The 16,944-nt window shown below is 41.4% G+C and overlaps 1 protein-coding gene across 1 annotated transcript; it reads right to left on the bottom strand.

The window, feature by feature from the left end:
• Positions 1-712: 712 nt before the first annotated feature.
• bmp16 (bone morphogenetic protein 16) lies at positions 713-8,382 on the bottom strand. Its single transcript, XM_026193650.2, has 3 exons — positions 7,893-8,382; positions 2,803-3,164; positions 713-1,915 (listed from the first exon to the last, which is right to left on the bottom strand). Exons 2-3 carry the CDS (start codon positions 3,155-3,157, stop codon positions 852-854), a joined length of 1,419 nt encoding a protein of 472 aa, XP_026049435.1. The 5' UTR covers positions 3,158-3,164; positions 7,893-8,382; the 3' UTR covers positions 713-851.
• Positions 8,383-16,944: the final 8,562 nt, after the last annotated feature.

Genomic DNA, 16,944 nt, shown 5'->3' with positions numbered 1-16,944 from the left:
CTGCAGAAACAACACCATCTCAAAGTCTGGATGCCACACTGGTGCCATCGTCATATTGCTAATGCTGCCGATCATCAGTAAGTCCATCAGAACAGTAAAGAACTGTGTAAACCCTGCTCTAAAAAAAGCTAAGCACATATGCATGTGCCTGTCAGACAGTTTTTGTCAAAGCTAGATGTGTAGCAAACATGAATATACACTTCTGCTGTAATAGCAACCAGTTGGTCGATGATGTGCACTGTTGCATTGTAGCTAAATGGGAGAAATTAAATGACAGAGCACTTGTTCCTCTCCTGTTTTGTAATTACTTTTTAGTCGTGTGTGGTGTGTGTGTGTGTGTATATATATATATATACATATACATATACATATACATATACATATATATATACATATACATATACATATACATATACATATATATATACATATACATATACATATATATATGTATATATATATACATATATATATATATACATATATATATACACATATATATATATACATATATATACATACATATATATACATACACATATATACATACATATATATACATACACACACATATATATATATACATATATATATATATATATATATATATATATATATATATATATATATATATATATATATATATATATATATATATATTTATTGTTGGTCTCTCTCTCATCCCTTTCCCAATCTCTCACTCATCCTTGGTATGTTGCTACATTTGTCTCTGTCACTCAGTCTGAAATTAGTTGACTTATAGAGTCTCTTCTTGCCTTCTCTCATCTCTTTTCATGCTTCTGTTGCTTCTGTATTCCCACCGACCACGTGAGTTTGTCACTTGGAGCTCACTACCGACAGCCGCAGCCCTCCACAACCATGTCCTGATAATTTTTCAGCACAACTCGGTCTTGAGAGTCCAGGTAGAGCAGGGCGATGGGACTGAGAGAGGTTGGGACGCAGCAGGCCCGGGGCACTGCTCCATTCACAGAGTTTACCAGAGTTTGCACCATGGCGTGGCTTGAGGAGTTCATGTGGTCAGCCAAAGGAAAGCGACACTCACCCAGGCAGAAGAAGGCGTCGTAGCCACTGGGTGCAATGATCCACTTTTCCCAGCCCACGTCATTGAAATCTACATATAGTGGATGGCGGCGGCACCTGTTGCGGGAAAGGCGCTTCAGTTTTGCAGAACGACCACCGTTTCTTTTCACCCTTCCACGTTCGCTCCAATTGATTCCTCCTTTGTCATCTGCCCAGCTCGGCACAGTATACCCCATTTTTTTGTCCCTTCCCCAGATTTGGTTTCTATTGAGATCCTTGTTTTTATTCTTGACCCTCGCCTTTGCTCCTTTTCTCCTCTGGCCATTACCAGGGTTTCTTCTGCCATGTTTGACTAAAGCCTGTCCACGGCCATCATGACTGTAAGTAACCAAGAGGGGTCTCTCTTGGGCCCAGCTGTGATCGTCTTGTCCCACAGATCTGCATACCCTCAGGTGTGCCTCTTTTGATTTCTCTGTCCCCTCACTTGCAGCAGAAGAGAGGGTCTGCTCAGGAAGTGAGGTGGTGTTGTTTTCAGGTCTGACCTCCAGGAGGAATCCTAGGCTGCCAGTCCCAGCATGGGCCTTATGTAGGAGTTCTGCACTAAGACTAAAAGCCTCCCAGAAACCACTTGTTTTATAACTACGGAGGCCATTGGTGAGTAACCTTGTTTCCAGCAGAGTGGGCTCAGGGTCCTCATGGTGCTCAGTGAGGTATAGGTTTAGTCTGTGGGGTCCAGGACCCAGAGCTGCTTCGTCACTGCGACGGAGGCGGAGCTCAGCAGAGAGCACACTCTCATCTTGAGGGATGGAAGAGATATTGAAGGAAATGTGCACTCTGGTATGATCCTCTGCACCAAGACTGTTTCCAAGGGGCTCTAAGTGGAAGAGTGACAAAGCAATATAACACTTTAGTAAGACTTTATTTGAGCAATAGCAGGAAAATTGTCAGACTATATAGCGTAGTCAGCAAATAATTTAACATTGTTGTTTTTTTAAAGAAACTTAATTTAAAAAAAATGAAATCTATATCAGATAGATTTTTTTAAAAGAAATTTACATTACATTTACATTATACATTAACCTATAACACTAAAAGCCTTATAGTTACAGCACGTGGGTTAGTTCCTTTATGGATTTTCCTCACAAAAATGCAACATTAACTAATGTCATCCTCTGTATTATCAAATAATTGTACTGGCAAAAGTTGGGAATTCCTTCAGTGGTGCTACAGGATTACCTGAGCCTTCAGATCAGATTATATGAGTGTGTGTGCTCCTCCTTTGTCATTTTCTTAGTTTGGAGCAAACATGTCTGACAGGAATATGCAGTGTTAACTCACTGATGGTTCACTGATAATGAACCATTATCGCAGGTCTGCATTTATTCTAGCTTGTTTGTGCTGAAATAAGGGCAACTGGGAGGCAAATATGATGGCCAGGATAGGCCCAAAAGCAAATGTTTCCCTGGTGAACAGGTTAATCCAACTATGATGAGAAGAGTCCCGAGTCTATATTTTATCTTAGTCTAAATCTGATCTCATACATGTTTTGAAAAAAACTTACTACACTTATCTCGTTTGATAGTGTAGTATCTTATTTTGACTGTTCAAAACTGACATACAAAGACTTGCAAAGGTGTGTTACTGCCATAAAGGTTCAAAGCTAGAATCAGCTCAAACAGTTAATTCATATATCATGAATCTAGTTTGACATCAAGAGGAATCACCTGACTACGTGCCATCTAATTGTGTAAGTAAGCTTACCATTGTGGTGGAAGCTGCGTATAGTGTTGGCCTCCTGGATGTGCTGACTGGGGAAATTAAATGAAGGGTCCTCTACTAGATGGTACTGCTGCTGGTGGAAGTGGTAAAGATCCACGAGGTACCGTGGCACTGGCACTCCAGGCCTTGGGTCAGGCTGAGACTGCAGCCCCAGTCGGCTCAAAAGGAGACTCTGGATGGTCTGAGCCAGACCGGGATCCCGGAGTGACGGTGACAAAGCGGAAGGTGTGGGGTGCACCCTGCCATGATCGATCTCGCTGGTGTCTCCACCCTGGCGACCAGACGAGGCATGAGGTAGCAGCAGGACCATGAGGAGCAGGAGGTTAGGAGGGAACATGGTGGACCTGGAGGGAGATGCGCAGGTGAGGAGAGGTAATAAGGTAGAGAACAGAACAGGAAGAGGAAGTGGAAGAAGAAAGGAACGCATACAAAGTAACCTAAACATCAAAGAAAAAAAATTGCGACTTCAGGTCATGCACCACTCTGTCCTTCCTTCTGTGTGTTTTAAATAAGAATTTAAATCATATGACATAATGACACAATATAAAGTATTGCTTGAAATCTGCAAAAGAGATAGCCCCAGAGAGATGCTTCTGGACTCTGTATATTATGCTTATGTCTTCTCCTTCCTGGACACACTAGTTTCTCATCAGTCTTCAGCCTTCATGTGGCATATGTTCAAGAAATTTACCATTCACATGTCCATAAGAAGTTGTTTGCTTGCTACTCCTGGTTGTAGAAACAGTGCTACTTTGTTTTTTCTTTGTTAATTTATTGCAGGCTTCTTCCCCTAGAGATCCATTTATCTCACAGGACACCTAAGCAGCAGTAATTAAACAGTCTCGATCTGTAATTTAATCATGCTGCATGTTTGTGTGTGCTCTACTCTAGTAGTGCTGTTTGTGTGTGTGTGTGGATGCCTGTGATGTGTTTGGTATTTACAGAGACCTGATAGAGTGACATGTAGCCAGATTTTTTTCTTCCTTTTTTTTTTCAAATGACTTGAGAAAATACTTATTCAAGAATTAAGTAGCTTTTTAAAAATATTTTTTATTTGAGGTCTAATTTAATTAACCCCTTAATTATAGGAAGATTAAAGATGTATCTCAGGCATCAAATAGCAGACCTAAATGCTCAGTTTAGTCTGATGTCAGGGTAAATTCTGGTATTTTAATTACAAAAAACAAAAAAAATAGTGCCGCAATAAGTGCTCACTGACTGTAAGCCAGCTGAATAATTGGACTTCATGTCTTCTACAGTGATGTGATCAAAACAAATGAAAGCTTTTAATGTCACAGTTTTGAAAAATATGAGCTTTGGGGCAGCATTACTAGTAATGCCACTGCAAATCAATCAAAACAAATCTGCATTAGTTAAATCATGAATTCAAGGCTGCCGTCATGCACAGAGGTATCCACCACACAATTACAATTGTGTTGTTTTATTTTGCAAATAAAACAAAAAGAAAAGAAAGACAAGAAATGGGACATCCGTAATCTCCCTAGAGTTTAGATGTGCATGCACTGGCATGCTCTGCTCAGCACACACGTTGTATTCCCAACGTTGGGTCATCCACAGTTAGATTCATTTGCACCTGCACAGCCCAGCTGCATGTAACCTCCCTATTTCTTCCATATTCCTGCCTGCTTCACTCACTTACTGCACATACAAATGGGTGAAAAGATTATATTCGCAGTCACTAATTTGACTTGAAACCCACAGATGCTGCAAGAGCACTCTTTTAGCTACACTTGATTGTGTTGGCAGGGCATTCAGTGCTGGAACGCGATCACAGACAGGGGTCACACAAATACTACTGCGACCCGGCCAACACCCTACATCTCTGTAGTATGAGTGTTAATAAGTGAGTGAATAATTGCAAAGCAGCAAGGTAATGGCTAGCTTGACCTGAAAAGGAGCTGAGATGTTAAAGGGTCAGTGCAAAGGTGCAAAACTTGTTTACCAGGCAGAAAAGAAAAATCTGCACTGCAAATCAGATGAACTGCTGCACAGTAAAGAAGAACAGAACAATAAACCCCATCTGCATCTAAATTTATGTCTTTTGCAGGACTCATTCTCGCTTCTATCTCTTTATCTCTCGCCTGTAAGGGACAGAGAATCGATTAGGGCCTCTACAGCGAGATAACAGAGGAGTTTATGACTGAGTAAACACATAATGACGCTGTAATGACAGCTAATCTTACCACGCTGTCAGAAAAAAGGTTAAAAGGAGGTCACAGGTGTGAAGGTGTGTATTTTTTATGTATATGTGACTGTGGGTATGTGTACTGTGTGTGGTACGTGGCTCAAAGGGCAAGCCTGGGAAAATAAGCCACCTCTAGCGTGGGATTGTTGCTAGCTGGCCATTAAACACCACACCCAGTGCTGTTTCACCTGAGGCAACGCAGCAGAGGACAATTACAGATTAGGAACTGCCGGACAACCTCTCCCATATATTGTGGAGGCTTGTAAAGCAGATTAAGGACAACAACACCACATCTCTCCTGTACTTTCCTCACCTACAAAACCACCCTGAGGTACAAAGGTTAGGTTGTCACACAGAAGGGTGTGTCACAGCTGCAGCGAGGAAGAGGAACAGGGGCAAAAACAGAGAAAGAAGTTTGGAAACAGTGTCCTACACTGCTTTTCAGGCTCTTTGTTTCCTCCCTGGGTGTCTGCCTTATGAATGGTTCAATCCACTTTCAAGGGAGGGCAAAGAGCATCCAGACTTAATTTAGATGTTTTATGTGTTCTGTGCATCTGAGTGGGTGGCACCCAGATGTCAGCTCATTCAAGTTGGCTAGAAAAACTGACATTTTTATGATTACATTCCCCAGTTCCTTATTTTATCTCTGACTTGTTTATACCTTTCCTCTGGCTTAAACAATGAAATGTTCTGGAAGGATAAATGAGGAGAGCCGTATAATGAAGGGGGTCAGGGATAAGGCGAAATGAAAGGTATGGAGTTCAACAGCCGTGTTTGTGTGTCTTTCCCCTCTGTGCTCAGCCTATGAGACTTATTATATGTGACCTGACCTCATGAGCAGACAGCTGAGTGACCCTGGCATGCGGCGGACGAGTGTGGCTGCTGGTCTGCCCCGCGTCTTTCTGAACTCACTGATTAAAACCTCTGACCTCTGACATCCGTTTCTCTTTCTGCCCCTCTTTTTATCTGTTTATTTCAAACTCTGCTCCCTTTCCCCTTCCTCCTTCCTCCTTGCATTCCTTGAACTTTGTCCTTTTGTTGTCATACACCACCGTATATAACCCTGTTTTACTTTTCTTTAAGCACAGTCCCTCATGTCCCCTTCAAACCATCTTTTTTTCCTTTATTCTCTTACATCTTTTGTTCTTCCCTGTTAAAATGTCACTTTTCATGCTTTTCTGCATCACCTTCCCATTTTCCTATGGACTTTCTCCCACTCCATCTCCCCCATTAGTTCCGCTCTTTTTTTCCTAGGTCTTAAAATGAATGGTGTTTTTGCGGAAGAGTGCGGCAGACTGTTGCCGGGCCAGGGGGCCGGAGTGTCACCACAGCCGGCTGATTTATCCACTGCCGCTGTCTTCATGTTACGCCTGGTCCCTCAACTTTCCCTTCCTGTTGTTCTTCCCGTGTTTCTTTTCCTAAATTCCTCCTCTCACTCTCCCTGATTTCTCTCCCCCCCTTCCAAGCTCTCATTTTTCTATGCTGCCGTCCCATTCTTTCAGAACACGATACGTGCAGCGTACATGCCACAGGGTTCATTTTCAGGCTCTGAGCTAACTCATTTTCTTGAAACTGTGCCATGTCGGATAGCCTCATGGGTCCAGATATGATGTGCAGTGTGCATATACACACCTGGGATCACTTCTGAGGATACATCTGTACTGGCTAACACTTTTTCCCCCCATTAAAATGTATAAAGTGAACATACAGTCACTATAATTAAATGTGAGGTTAAGCCTGTACCATACTCCCCATACTTAACTCATCATTAATGGTTTACTCTGGGCTGTGGAGTTAATACATAATGGGGGTGGGGTGAAAAATGTCCAAAACAGTTGCAGTTGTGGCTCTACTTTCTGAGGCGTAACAGATGAAATCATTAGAACAATATTCCAGGTAGGCTGCTGTAGAGTTTTATTGGAATCTATTAGAACAGCACTCTAATTCATCCCAGCTGGACTGATTAGTTGGTTAATGACCCAGGCGTCCATTTCTGCTCTACACATACAGAACATACACGCACTTGGATACAAATGTGTCCGAGCACAGAGCACCACAGAGCTTAAACACAGGCTAACAGCCAGGCAGAGTGAACCTAACACGGAAAAAAACTTGCCAATATATGTAACAGTGAAGGGTTGTAAAAATGTGAGACAACTTTGATATAGATTTAGAGTTAGCTCGAAAACACACTGTTTCCACAGCTTAACTGTAAATTGCTTTTTCTGGCTGGTCACATCTACATGCACATGCCTACGTGCACTGTTTTTTTTGGCTTAAGTCTCAATTGTGAGGTAGAACAGAGCATCAGTAGTTCAGCATGTATTCACAGCTTGTCTCTTTCATCCTCTGTTCCTCAGCCCGGGATGCTGCACAGAGATCTCACAAGTGCATTGTGGTTAACAGGAGGCCCTACTGAGGCACAACACTGTAACAGCATCAGTGGAAATACTGACATATCTAACCCATGACTGCTGAAAGCTCAGAGACTGCCCTCGTTGTGCGTCTGACAGCTAAACCGATGTGAAATACAGAACAAAAACACACCTCTGCTTTTCACATTAAAGCTGCTGAGCAATAACACTGAGGGCCAATTCATACTTCGCATGTTGCACAGCGTTGGCGAGTTACGTCATGCTCTTTGAACCCATAATGGGCACATTATTCTCAGACAAGTTGCTTACCTGACAAGAGGTAGATTGAGCAATACAGTGGGCCAGCAGTGTATTCATATACACGAGTGTGTTTTTCCCAGCGGAGACTAATGGTTTCAGCAGTGCAGTTCCTGTGGCCTGTGGTTTGACAGACAGATCTATGCATGTGTGTGTGAGAGACAGAGACAGAGGGACAGGGATGTAGTACTCACGTCCAGGTGTAGTGGGATGTATGCAGAGTCCATGGTTTATCCTTGAGCTCCAGTGTTACGATCCCTCGGCTCTCACTCCCGCTCCTTTGGACAGAATGGAGAAAGTGGACTGTTTACCTCTGTCTCTTTACCTCTCTCAGAGAAGCCAGTGCATGTCTTTCCTATGTCTCTTATGCAAATGTACTGTAGGTAAAGTTGCTTGCTCCATGCTTCTCTCCCTGTCTACTCCCTCGCTCAGCTCCTCATCCTGTTGTCAGTGTCAGATAAGCAAACTCTTAAAAAACATCCACTAGCTTCCCCTCTGCCTGCCTGACCTCTGCTAGTAGGCAACTCCCTTTTCTCTGTCGCCTACACTTCCACCCTTAGTTGTTTAAGACAGACTGGTACCGCTGCTAGAAGTTGCAAGAGGAAAATGTCTGTCTGTCTGTCTGTCTGTACTGTATCACAGGCAACAACTCCTTCTTGTTCCTAAACCTTACTATGTCTCTCTGCTTTCCTCTCCACTCTGTTCCTCCCTTTTGTATCTCCTCCCCCTTCCCTCTCTCTCTTTTCTTGCTCACATACATACACCTACACACACACTCTCTCTCTCTCTGTCTCTCTCTCACACATGCACACACACTTTTTCCTTCTAGTGTCCAGCTGGTAAACCCAATTTAACTCTAAATGACTTTCCTGACCACTCAGATTCTCTCAAATAGTGATGTCACTAAGATCGGCCCTAGTACATTTACAGGCTGTTATCTCTCTCTCTCATACACACACAGAAACACGTACACACATACACACCCATACACACACAAACACATGAGCATGAAAACTTAGAGATATGATAATGTGCACGCCATCACAGTAAATAACATCAAAAGAAACATACACATTTAAATGCACAAAACACACACAAATAAATAAATGAAACATGTTCAAGAGGGACTTTAAAGTCAGCACACACATGCAGACTAACTGTTTTCCTCCTTTACCAAACTCACCTGCGGCGTTTCGTTGGCAACATTTGAATTTTTCCGCCAACATGCTCGCAGACAGTCTCTCCATCATTATAAATACGAGGCCTCATTACTCTGAATGAGAGCGAACGGATTCGGGTACAAGACAAAAAGCTATGAATGGATGACTCATAAGAGCTTTCATGAAGTCACCAGAGCTGAGTGCCGTGATTGGATGAAAGTAAACATCGAGGGGAAAAAAAAGAAAAAGAAAGAGGCTGCACTTCTACACTACGCAAGGTGCATTCGTCCTTCCAGCACAGAGCGGGTGGCGGGTTGAATTTGTATTCATGGGGTGGACCCATGAGAAAACGTCTCTTTAGGATGCACCGTCTCACATATTAGATCTCATCTGGAGAATCACTTGCCCACGTTCCTGTGCTCCTCCTCTCTGTACCCTCCACTTGCTCTTCTAGTCCATTCTCATATAACCCCCCCCCCAAAGAAAAAAAAAAAAAGACTCATTCACAGACCTCATTCATCCCAAGGCTGTGTGACTGTCTCTGTTGCGCTGTTGCTTTTCTCTTGCAATACACACTGCTGTGATCGGAGCATTCAGTCAAAGTTTTTTGAGGTTCGGGATGGTTTGTAGTGAAAGAATCTTTGACCTGTGAAAGAAGAGATTACATAATGTGAGAGATATATTTATGTCCTGTTTGGTGCTTCTCACTACCACTATGCTCCTATTAGAAGCTGGAATGAAAACATTTGTACAAGCAGATCTTCCGTGGTTAGGTTCTTCTAACTCAACATGACCTCTGACCTCCATGAGGAGTGGTTTAATTGGTTTGATTGTGGATACAAAGGAACTTTTTGGCCTTTGCCACCTCTAAACAAATGTCAACTTCACTATCAGTCAGTGTGTAATTTCTTAGACTGACACAATTTCCTTCAATTTCACTTGGTTCTTGGGTCTGTTGTAGCAAAAAGATATTTGAGGGCACATTGGCTCAGATCCATGTTCTCCGAAAACGTTAGAGCACTTATGCAAATATGTGATGTCTTGATAAATCGAGCAGATATTTGAAGTTTACACAGCACCATTCTCACATGAAAATATCTTAAAAGTTTATTTTGTGACCAGAAAGAGTAATATTTCAAACTCCGCCACTCTGTGTTCCTCCGCCGCAGCCTCCTTTGAGTTTTGGACGAAATGGATTCTGGGATATTGCATTTCGTCATTTCGAGCTGATTGGAGACCAAAACAGCCAATCAGATTTTTTTGCATCCAAGTCTGTGATTGGCTGGTTTTGTGGCACAAATATAACGGTATACAGAAAGAATTGGGCACGCACAGGCAGAAATGTTGAGAGCGCAAGCAGCACATTGCGAGCAAGCGCAAGTGCAAAACCTGAGTGAGAGGGGCTGCTATTGTGTGTGTGTGTGTGTGTGTGTGTGTGTGTGTGTGTGTGTGTGTGTGTGTGTGTGTGTGTGTGTGTGTGTGTATAATAGCAAACACTGGAATACATAATTTGCACGCAGCAATGAATTTTGTTCACTCAAATTTAGCTTTTCTTCGCTCAAAATAAATTTCTCCTCAAAATGCAACACTTGCACCTGCAATTTTTCTTTACGTGCGCTCAGAATACTGGCACAAAAAATAACGCCATATCCACTCTGCTGTTGCAACAACTTATCTTATCTTATCTTATCTTGTCTTATCCCCTGGTCGCTGGCATCAGGTGAAATGTGTTTATTGGCAGATCATTTATAATTTGTTGGTCCGAGAAACCACAAAGTCCTCTTGATCAATCTGTTATCCTCTTGTATGCTATTCTATTTCACCCCACCTAAATCCTTATCTGCTATTCCAGTTACTTTACCTGTTGGTACTGATTGGTAAGCCAGTCTAATATTAAAACTGATGACCTACCTTACAAACAGCTGTTGTTTTTACTTAATTCAAGGTAAAATATGACAGTTATATCCTAATACTTATAACTCCTAAGTGCTATGTCTTGAAAAGTCTTCTTTTTTGGTGTACTTAGGAAGGCTCTTAATCTGGTACTTGAGATTAATAAAACATGTTGTAGTTGTGGCATATTGTCCTGGAGATCAAACTCAGAAGAAAAACAGAAAGAAAACATAAAGCACAGATTCACAGACCCTTAAATGCACCACTGGGGAGAGTCTCTTAAACCTTGCTGACCCACAGATGGGCCTCTCATTGCAGACTCTATAATTGAGGACAGCTTAAATTTAGGAGGAATGTGTATAAATGATGGAAAGGATATCAAGAATATCACCCATTAAAGAAAATACCACAGCAGTGAGTGTTCCCTTCATCTGTGGTAGGTGTCATTTAGCTCAAGCTAATCAAGAATGTAAACAGGATCTTCTATATATAGGACACTTTAAGACAGAAAGGTGGCTTTAAAGACAATTTTTCAACATTAAAGTAATAGTTAGCCGCAGCTCTGGCTTCACTGAGCGCCTTCCTGAAATGAGCAGTAATCCCAGCCTCCAGCTTTCCCATCCTCTGGAAAAGCTGTCGGCTGCTGTCCCGCTGACTTCCGACGGGGGTGGAGAGAAACTTTTAAAGTAATACCTCACCGCCCTCTTAACAAGCCATCCATCCGTCCCTCATCCCAGTGTTCCCACCTCCATACTGCTCCATCCCTCCATGGACACAGAGTTTGAGGCCTCATCAGGAGAGGAGGGGGGAAGCGGGTATCTGGATTAATTCCCTGTTCAGCCACCCCTTCTCTTCTTCTCTTTTCTTTCACCAAATTGTCCAACATAATAACTTGTTGATTGGCATGATCATCGGTCCTTGGGTGGAAAGGAGAGCCTGGATGGAAAAGTTAACTTGGTGTCATAGTAATAGTAGTAAAAGCTGTAGACACACACATTTGTTTGTTTGTGTGTATTTTTTTCCATCCATCCATACAGTCTCTTTCGCTTATCCTTATCAAGGATGCTGGAACCTATTGCAGCTACTATAGGGCGAGAGGTGGAGTACACCCTGAGAGAGACAGACAGTCATTCACACCTATGGGCAATTTAGAATCACCAATTAACCTAAGCTCACTGCACGTCTTTGGACTGTGGGAGGAAGCTGGAGCACTTGGAGAAACCAAACAGACACGGGGAGAACATGCAAACTCCACACAGAAAGGCCCCGGCCAGATGGTGGAGTCAAACTCACGACCTTATTGCTGTGAGGAAACTGCTCACCACCATGCCACTGTGCTGTGTGTGGGTTTTTTTTGCATAGTAAATACTTCCCAGTTGATAACATGGGAATTTATGAGTCCTGTTATCCCATCAATAAAAGTCACGACAATCCACATTATCTGCTCAGCTAAACATCTGCTTGTTGAAGTTTTAAGGAAACTGACTGTTGATTTTCAAATTTTTTCACAACTGGATTATTTTTCACTTTTAATTGTTAATTTAATTGCCTAATTGTTGAGTTTACGATATAAAATTGTTAATTTTACATATTAAAATGAACAATTATTAATGTCCACAGCTTTTATGATGTTATTGCTGCTGTAACTTCATGTAGTCAGGATGATATTATTACATTAAACACCCTCAACGTCTTGTCGTTGTCATAAAACGTGAAATCTGAGCTCAGATGTTTTTGTTGAAATGAGAAAATCAGTTTTATATGAAACAATTTAAACATGATCAATGTTTCAGTTAAATATGTTGTGAACTTGAATCGTCAACAGCAATCCCAGTCTAATGAGGTGTGTATTCAAATGCATGACTCACTGGCTGAAGGAAGAATAAAAGCATATGTCGTTTATTGGATTATTGAACCAAATAATGATTGGGTGACAAAAGTCCAAATAGAAATGAGCAGGTGGGAAGCATTAAGCCAAGCAGAAACTTAAATTAAATTAAATTTCCCATATAAATAATTATTTTATCCTCTGCTGAATTTGTTTGCTCACTTAGAAGGAAACAGTCTTTAATTTTTATGGTACTTTCATTTTAATGGAGAGAGACAGGACATTAATCATTACATAAAAGTTATAATTGAGTTTCATGTCATTGATTGAAACAAAAAACAACAGACAAAAACAAACTATTTGGTCCCCTACAACCCACCCAGAATTCTGGCTCCCAGTCAGTCAATTATAGATCCTCCAGATCTCAAGTCGTTATGTGTATGAAGCACACCCACCCACAGAATCAGTGTCTTCCATTTAAACCTCTCCAGCACCATGTGCAAGACCAAAGAGCCATCAGAGGATGTCAGTTGTAGACTTGCACAAGTCTGGAATCAATTGCACGACCATCAGCAAAGAGCTTGGTGAGAGGGTGACAGCTGTTGGTGTGGTTATTTGGACATGGATGAAATATAAAATCACTATCAGTTGCCCTCAGTTGCCCCAAAAGTCTCCAGTTCCTGGGAAAAGCTCCTTTGCTGAAATGCAGCTAATGCCATCTACTAGCTATCTACTCTACTGATAGTCATTATTTTTTCATCAATACTGGGCCAAATCTCCTTGTATAATGTAAAAACAATTGCTTTGGTTAAAATGATCAAGAGACCCACGCTGGTCTTTCTCTTCAGCATCAAGCGGACAAATGAAGTAACCCAAATGTTGTTTGTTGCCTGGAAAAGCAAATTTATCAAGAAATCTACTAGAGAATTTGGTTTACTTGTGAGGGATTGTGAGTTTTGGGAAATAGTTTTGAAGAAAGGATTAGAAAAGTAATACAGATTTACAGCTGTGGGAACAAGCCTTTTATTCTGGGCTTTGTTTAAAGCTTTGGACCTTACACATGTTGATAAAACATATTAATCTACTTTAGCTGAAATTAATAAAACCATGTTTATCTGGGACAGTAGAACACATTTTCTGCAGCTGGGAAATGTTGGAAAGTCACACATTCCTCTGAGTAATCAATCCAGGCTATTAAATCCCCCAAATATAAACCTGTGCGAAAAGGAAAATCACTTTATTTTGAACCATGGAAACAGTTTAAAGGAACGAGTCTGACAGTTTACGGTATTGTACGTAAATGTTTTGTCGTGGTGCAGATGATGTGGAAAGCAGTTATAAAACTAAGCTGTTGTAAAAGTGAAAGCGGTGAAGTGACACTGACAGAACATCAAATTAATGTGAATTGTTGTTTATAGAAATTATGCAACAAACTCAGCTTTATCATTTAGTCATCTGGAGACTTTTTCCAAAATCCTTTGAAGAGCGTTGCTTTGAACAGAGTGAGGTATTAGGAAAAAAAAAATCTTTTGGGAGATCTAACAGCCTCAATTTAAGATGCACCTTTGGTTTAAATGACATGATTTATTATAAATAACCTTTCTGACTTTTAAAACTATGCCGTTGAGTTTACATGGCTTTCTCTACTTCAATTTCAGACACAAACACACATTACAATACTGAAATAGCTTTCAGTATTGTAATGTGTATAGGAGTTTTCCTACTTTTCTTAAACCTTCCTTACTTCCAAAACACCAAAAATATGGAAGCTAAAAGTCGATGGACATTGGTGAGTATCTCAACTTGAAACTGCTTTGCATGATGAAATAAAGCTGTCTGACCAAACATAAATTTAGTCGCAATGCTTACTGTGATTTACCAGTGATAATAATGATAATGATCATCATAAAGGACAACAGATAGATTCCTCTGAAGATTAGACAATCAGCTTGGATATCGTCTCAGATGTTGATGATATTAAGCAGTGTCTTCCCCGGTATATATGGGAATAAACACACACGCACACACACACAAACTTCTTAAGAAGTTTTCTGCCATGTTGTGTTTGTCATGAACAGAAACCAGTTTTCAGACACTGAATGCTTCCAAACACTGCTGCTTCTGTGTTGGACAGATCCAATGGACAAATGAAACACAGGCCTTTGGGCCCAAGATGTGAGATGAGCTGGTCCTATCCTAGAAATAGGATATCTGCGTCTGTCATAACAGAGCCTTCCCACTCAAACCAGTGCTTGAGATTCCACCGGATGCACTCGGAAATATCTTAGAAGTGGATATCCACTATTTTAAGCTAAACGAATATGTCTAGTCTATTTCTGATGAAAGCCATGCCCCCAGCACAGAGCAGGAGATGAGCAGGATGGGGAGACGGGCACAGAAACAGAGAACATCCAGGAAAATTTCAAAATAAAAGACCCAATGTCTTTAGAGTAGAGTAAACGTTACTGCTTCTGTATCCAGTTTCCAGAGTTACATCTGCCACAAGAGATACAAAACAGACAAAATAGCACATAGAAGAGCTGTATGATGAAACACAGTGAGACACAGGATGGCTTTGAATAGAAAAGAAAGGACGAAAATGTGGTATAAGCTAAAACAAAGATATGCAAAAATTGCCAACAAGTTGAATGCTGAATATCAACCCCAAGTGAGTAGGTGACGAGTGTTTCACCGTTACACACTACAGTTTGTCATAATGAGACAGGCGTATAAAAGTTATAAGGTATGGCATGTAAACCTGTTCAAACTTCAGCAATAAGTGTACAAACTCGACAACACGATTAGAAGTGCTTAGATTGATAGTTTGATGTATCCAGTAAATCCTTAAGCACACTTCAGTGTTTTTAGATGCTGAGTGTGTTTTAGAGGGGAATGACCAAGAAAACCAGGATGATTTGTGAGTACTGCATGCTGGAAAGGACAAATGGATGTCAGAAAAAGAAGTGACGAGAAAGAGCATGGGGGACGAAGATGAGATTTCATTACCAGCTCATACGAAGGAATCCACTCAGCTGAAATGAGCACACATCCTGCCCGAATGTACACAGTCGCACACTGACAGACTATACACAGACACTGTCGCAAAAACAGAGTCTGACTCTTTTCATTCACCAGTAAAGAATTCCAGTGTGCGATAAGATTTCATTCTTTTGTTCTGAGCTCAGTGTTTTTAGTTAGACAGTGGGCCAGACGTGTGTGTGTGTGTCTGGACACCTTGTGTCACGTCTCCTGCCCACACTGAGTCAGTCAGACATACTTAGACTTCACCAGTAAAGACAACAGTGTTGCTAAAGGGGAAATCTGGACTTCACTAATTGTAAATCCAAGATTAAAAGTTGACTCAAAGATTCTGTGAAGTTGGTTTAGGAGATTAGGGTGGCAGAGAGCAGCAGTGGAGGAAGGTCTTAAATACTCATAATATACATGTACGACATATCGTACCTTTTCGGGAACAATACCTGCAACTGAGAACCTGGTCAGTTTTGCTTTTTATGCATTTTCACTGTTACTGTGCTAAATCCTTAGTACAATATATATTTTTATTTAGGCAGTATATTTTCATACTACAAATGTGTTTCTAACTAAAGGTCTCATCTGCTACAGATTTACAGAGTGAATTTTGCTCTATTAACTTTGTACATCCCTTAAATCAAATATATTATAACAGCATTCTTCCATCTGCAACAGACTGGTGACCCATTTAGGGTCCCACCTTTCAACATGTGGGAGCTGTGATATGCTACAGCTCATTTGTGACAATGAAATGAAAAATCAGAGCAAAATCCATCCATCCTTCCATCCATCCATCCATGTATCATGATGAAGAGCTTCGAGAGGCTCGTCATGAGGCACATTAAGACCCGGCTGCCACCTACACTGGACCCACTGCAGTTCGCCTATTAACTGGTCAACACATGACGCCATCACCAGCACCCCCTACATCTTTTTCTCACCCACCTGGACAATAAAGACAGATATGTACGAATGCTGCTCATAGACTTCAGTTCAGCATTCAACACAATCATTCCTCAGCACCTGATTGTAAAACTGAGCCTGCTGGGCCTGAACACCTCCCTCTGCAACTGGATCCTGGACTTTATGACGGAGAGACAGTCCGGATTGGTAACAGCATCTCCAACACCACCACACTGAGCACTGGAGCCCCTCAGGGCTGTGTTCTCGGCCCACTGCTGTTCACGCTGCTGACTCCCAACTGTGCAGCAATGCACAGTTCGAACCATATCATCAAGTTCGCTGATGACACGACTGTGGTGGGTATAATCAGCAAGAACAATGAGTCAGCATACAGAGAGGAAGTTCAACAGCTAATAGACTGGTGTAGAG

This window comes from Astatotilapia calliptera, chromosome 14 (genome assembly GCF_964374335.1).
Source record: "Astatotilapia calliptera chromosome 14, fAstCal68.1, whole genome shotgun sequence".
In the NCBI taxonomy this organism is placed as follows: Eukaryota; Metazoa; Chordata; class Actinopteri; order Cichliformes; family Cichlidae; genus Astatotilapia; species Astatotilapia calliptera.
This window is presented reverse-complemented; position numbering and strand designations above follow the sequence as displayed.

Coding starts and splice junctions, on each gene's coding strand:
- bmp16 (XM_026193650.2), bottom strand. CDS start 3,157: ATGTTCCCTCCTAACCTCCTGCTCCTCATGGTCCTGCTGCTACCTCAT. Junction 1,916..2,802: donor ACGCAGCTTCCACCACAATG/GTAAGCTTACTT, acceptor TCTTCCACTTAG/AGCCCCTTGGAAACAGTCTT.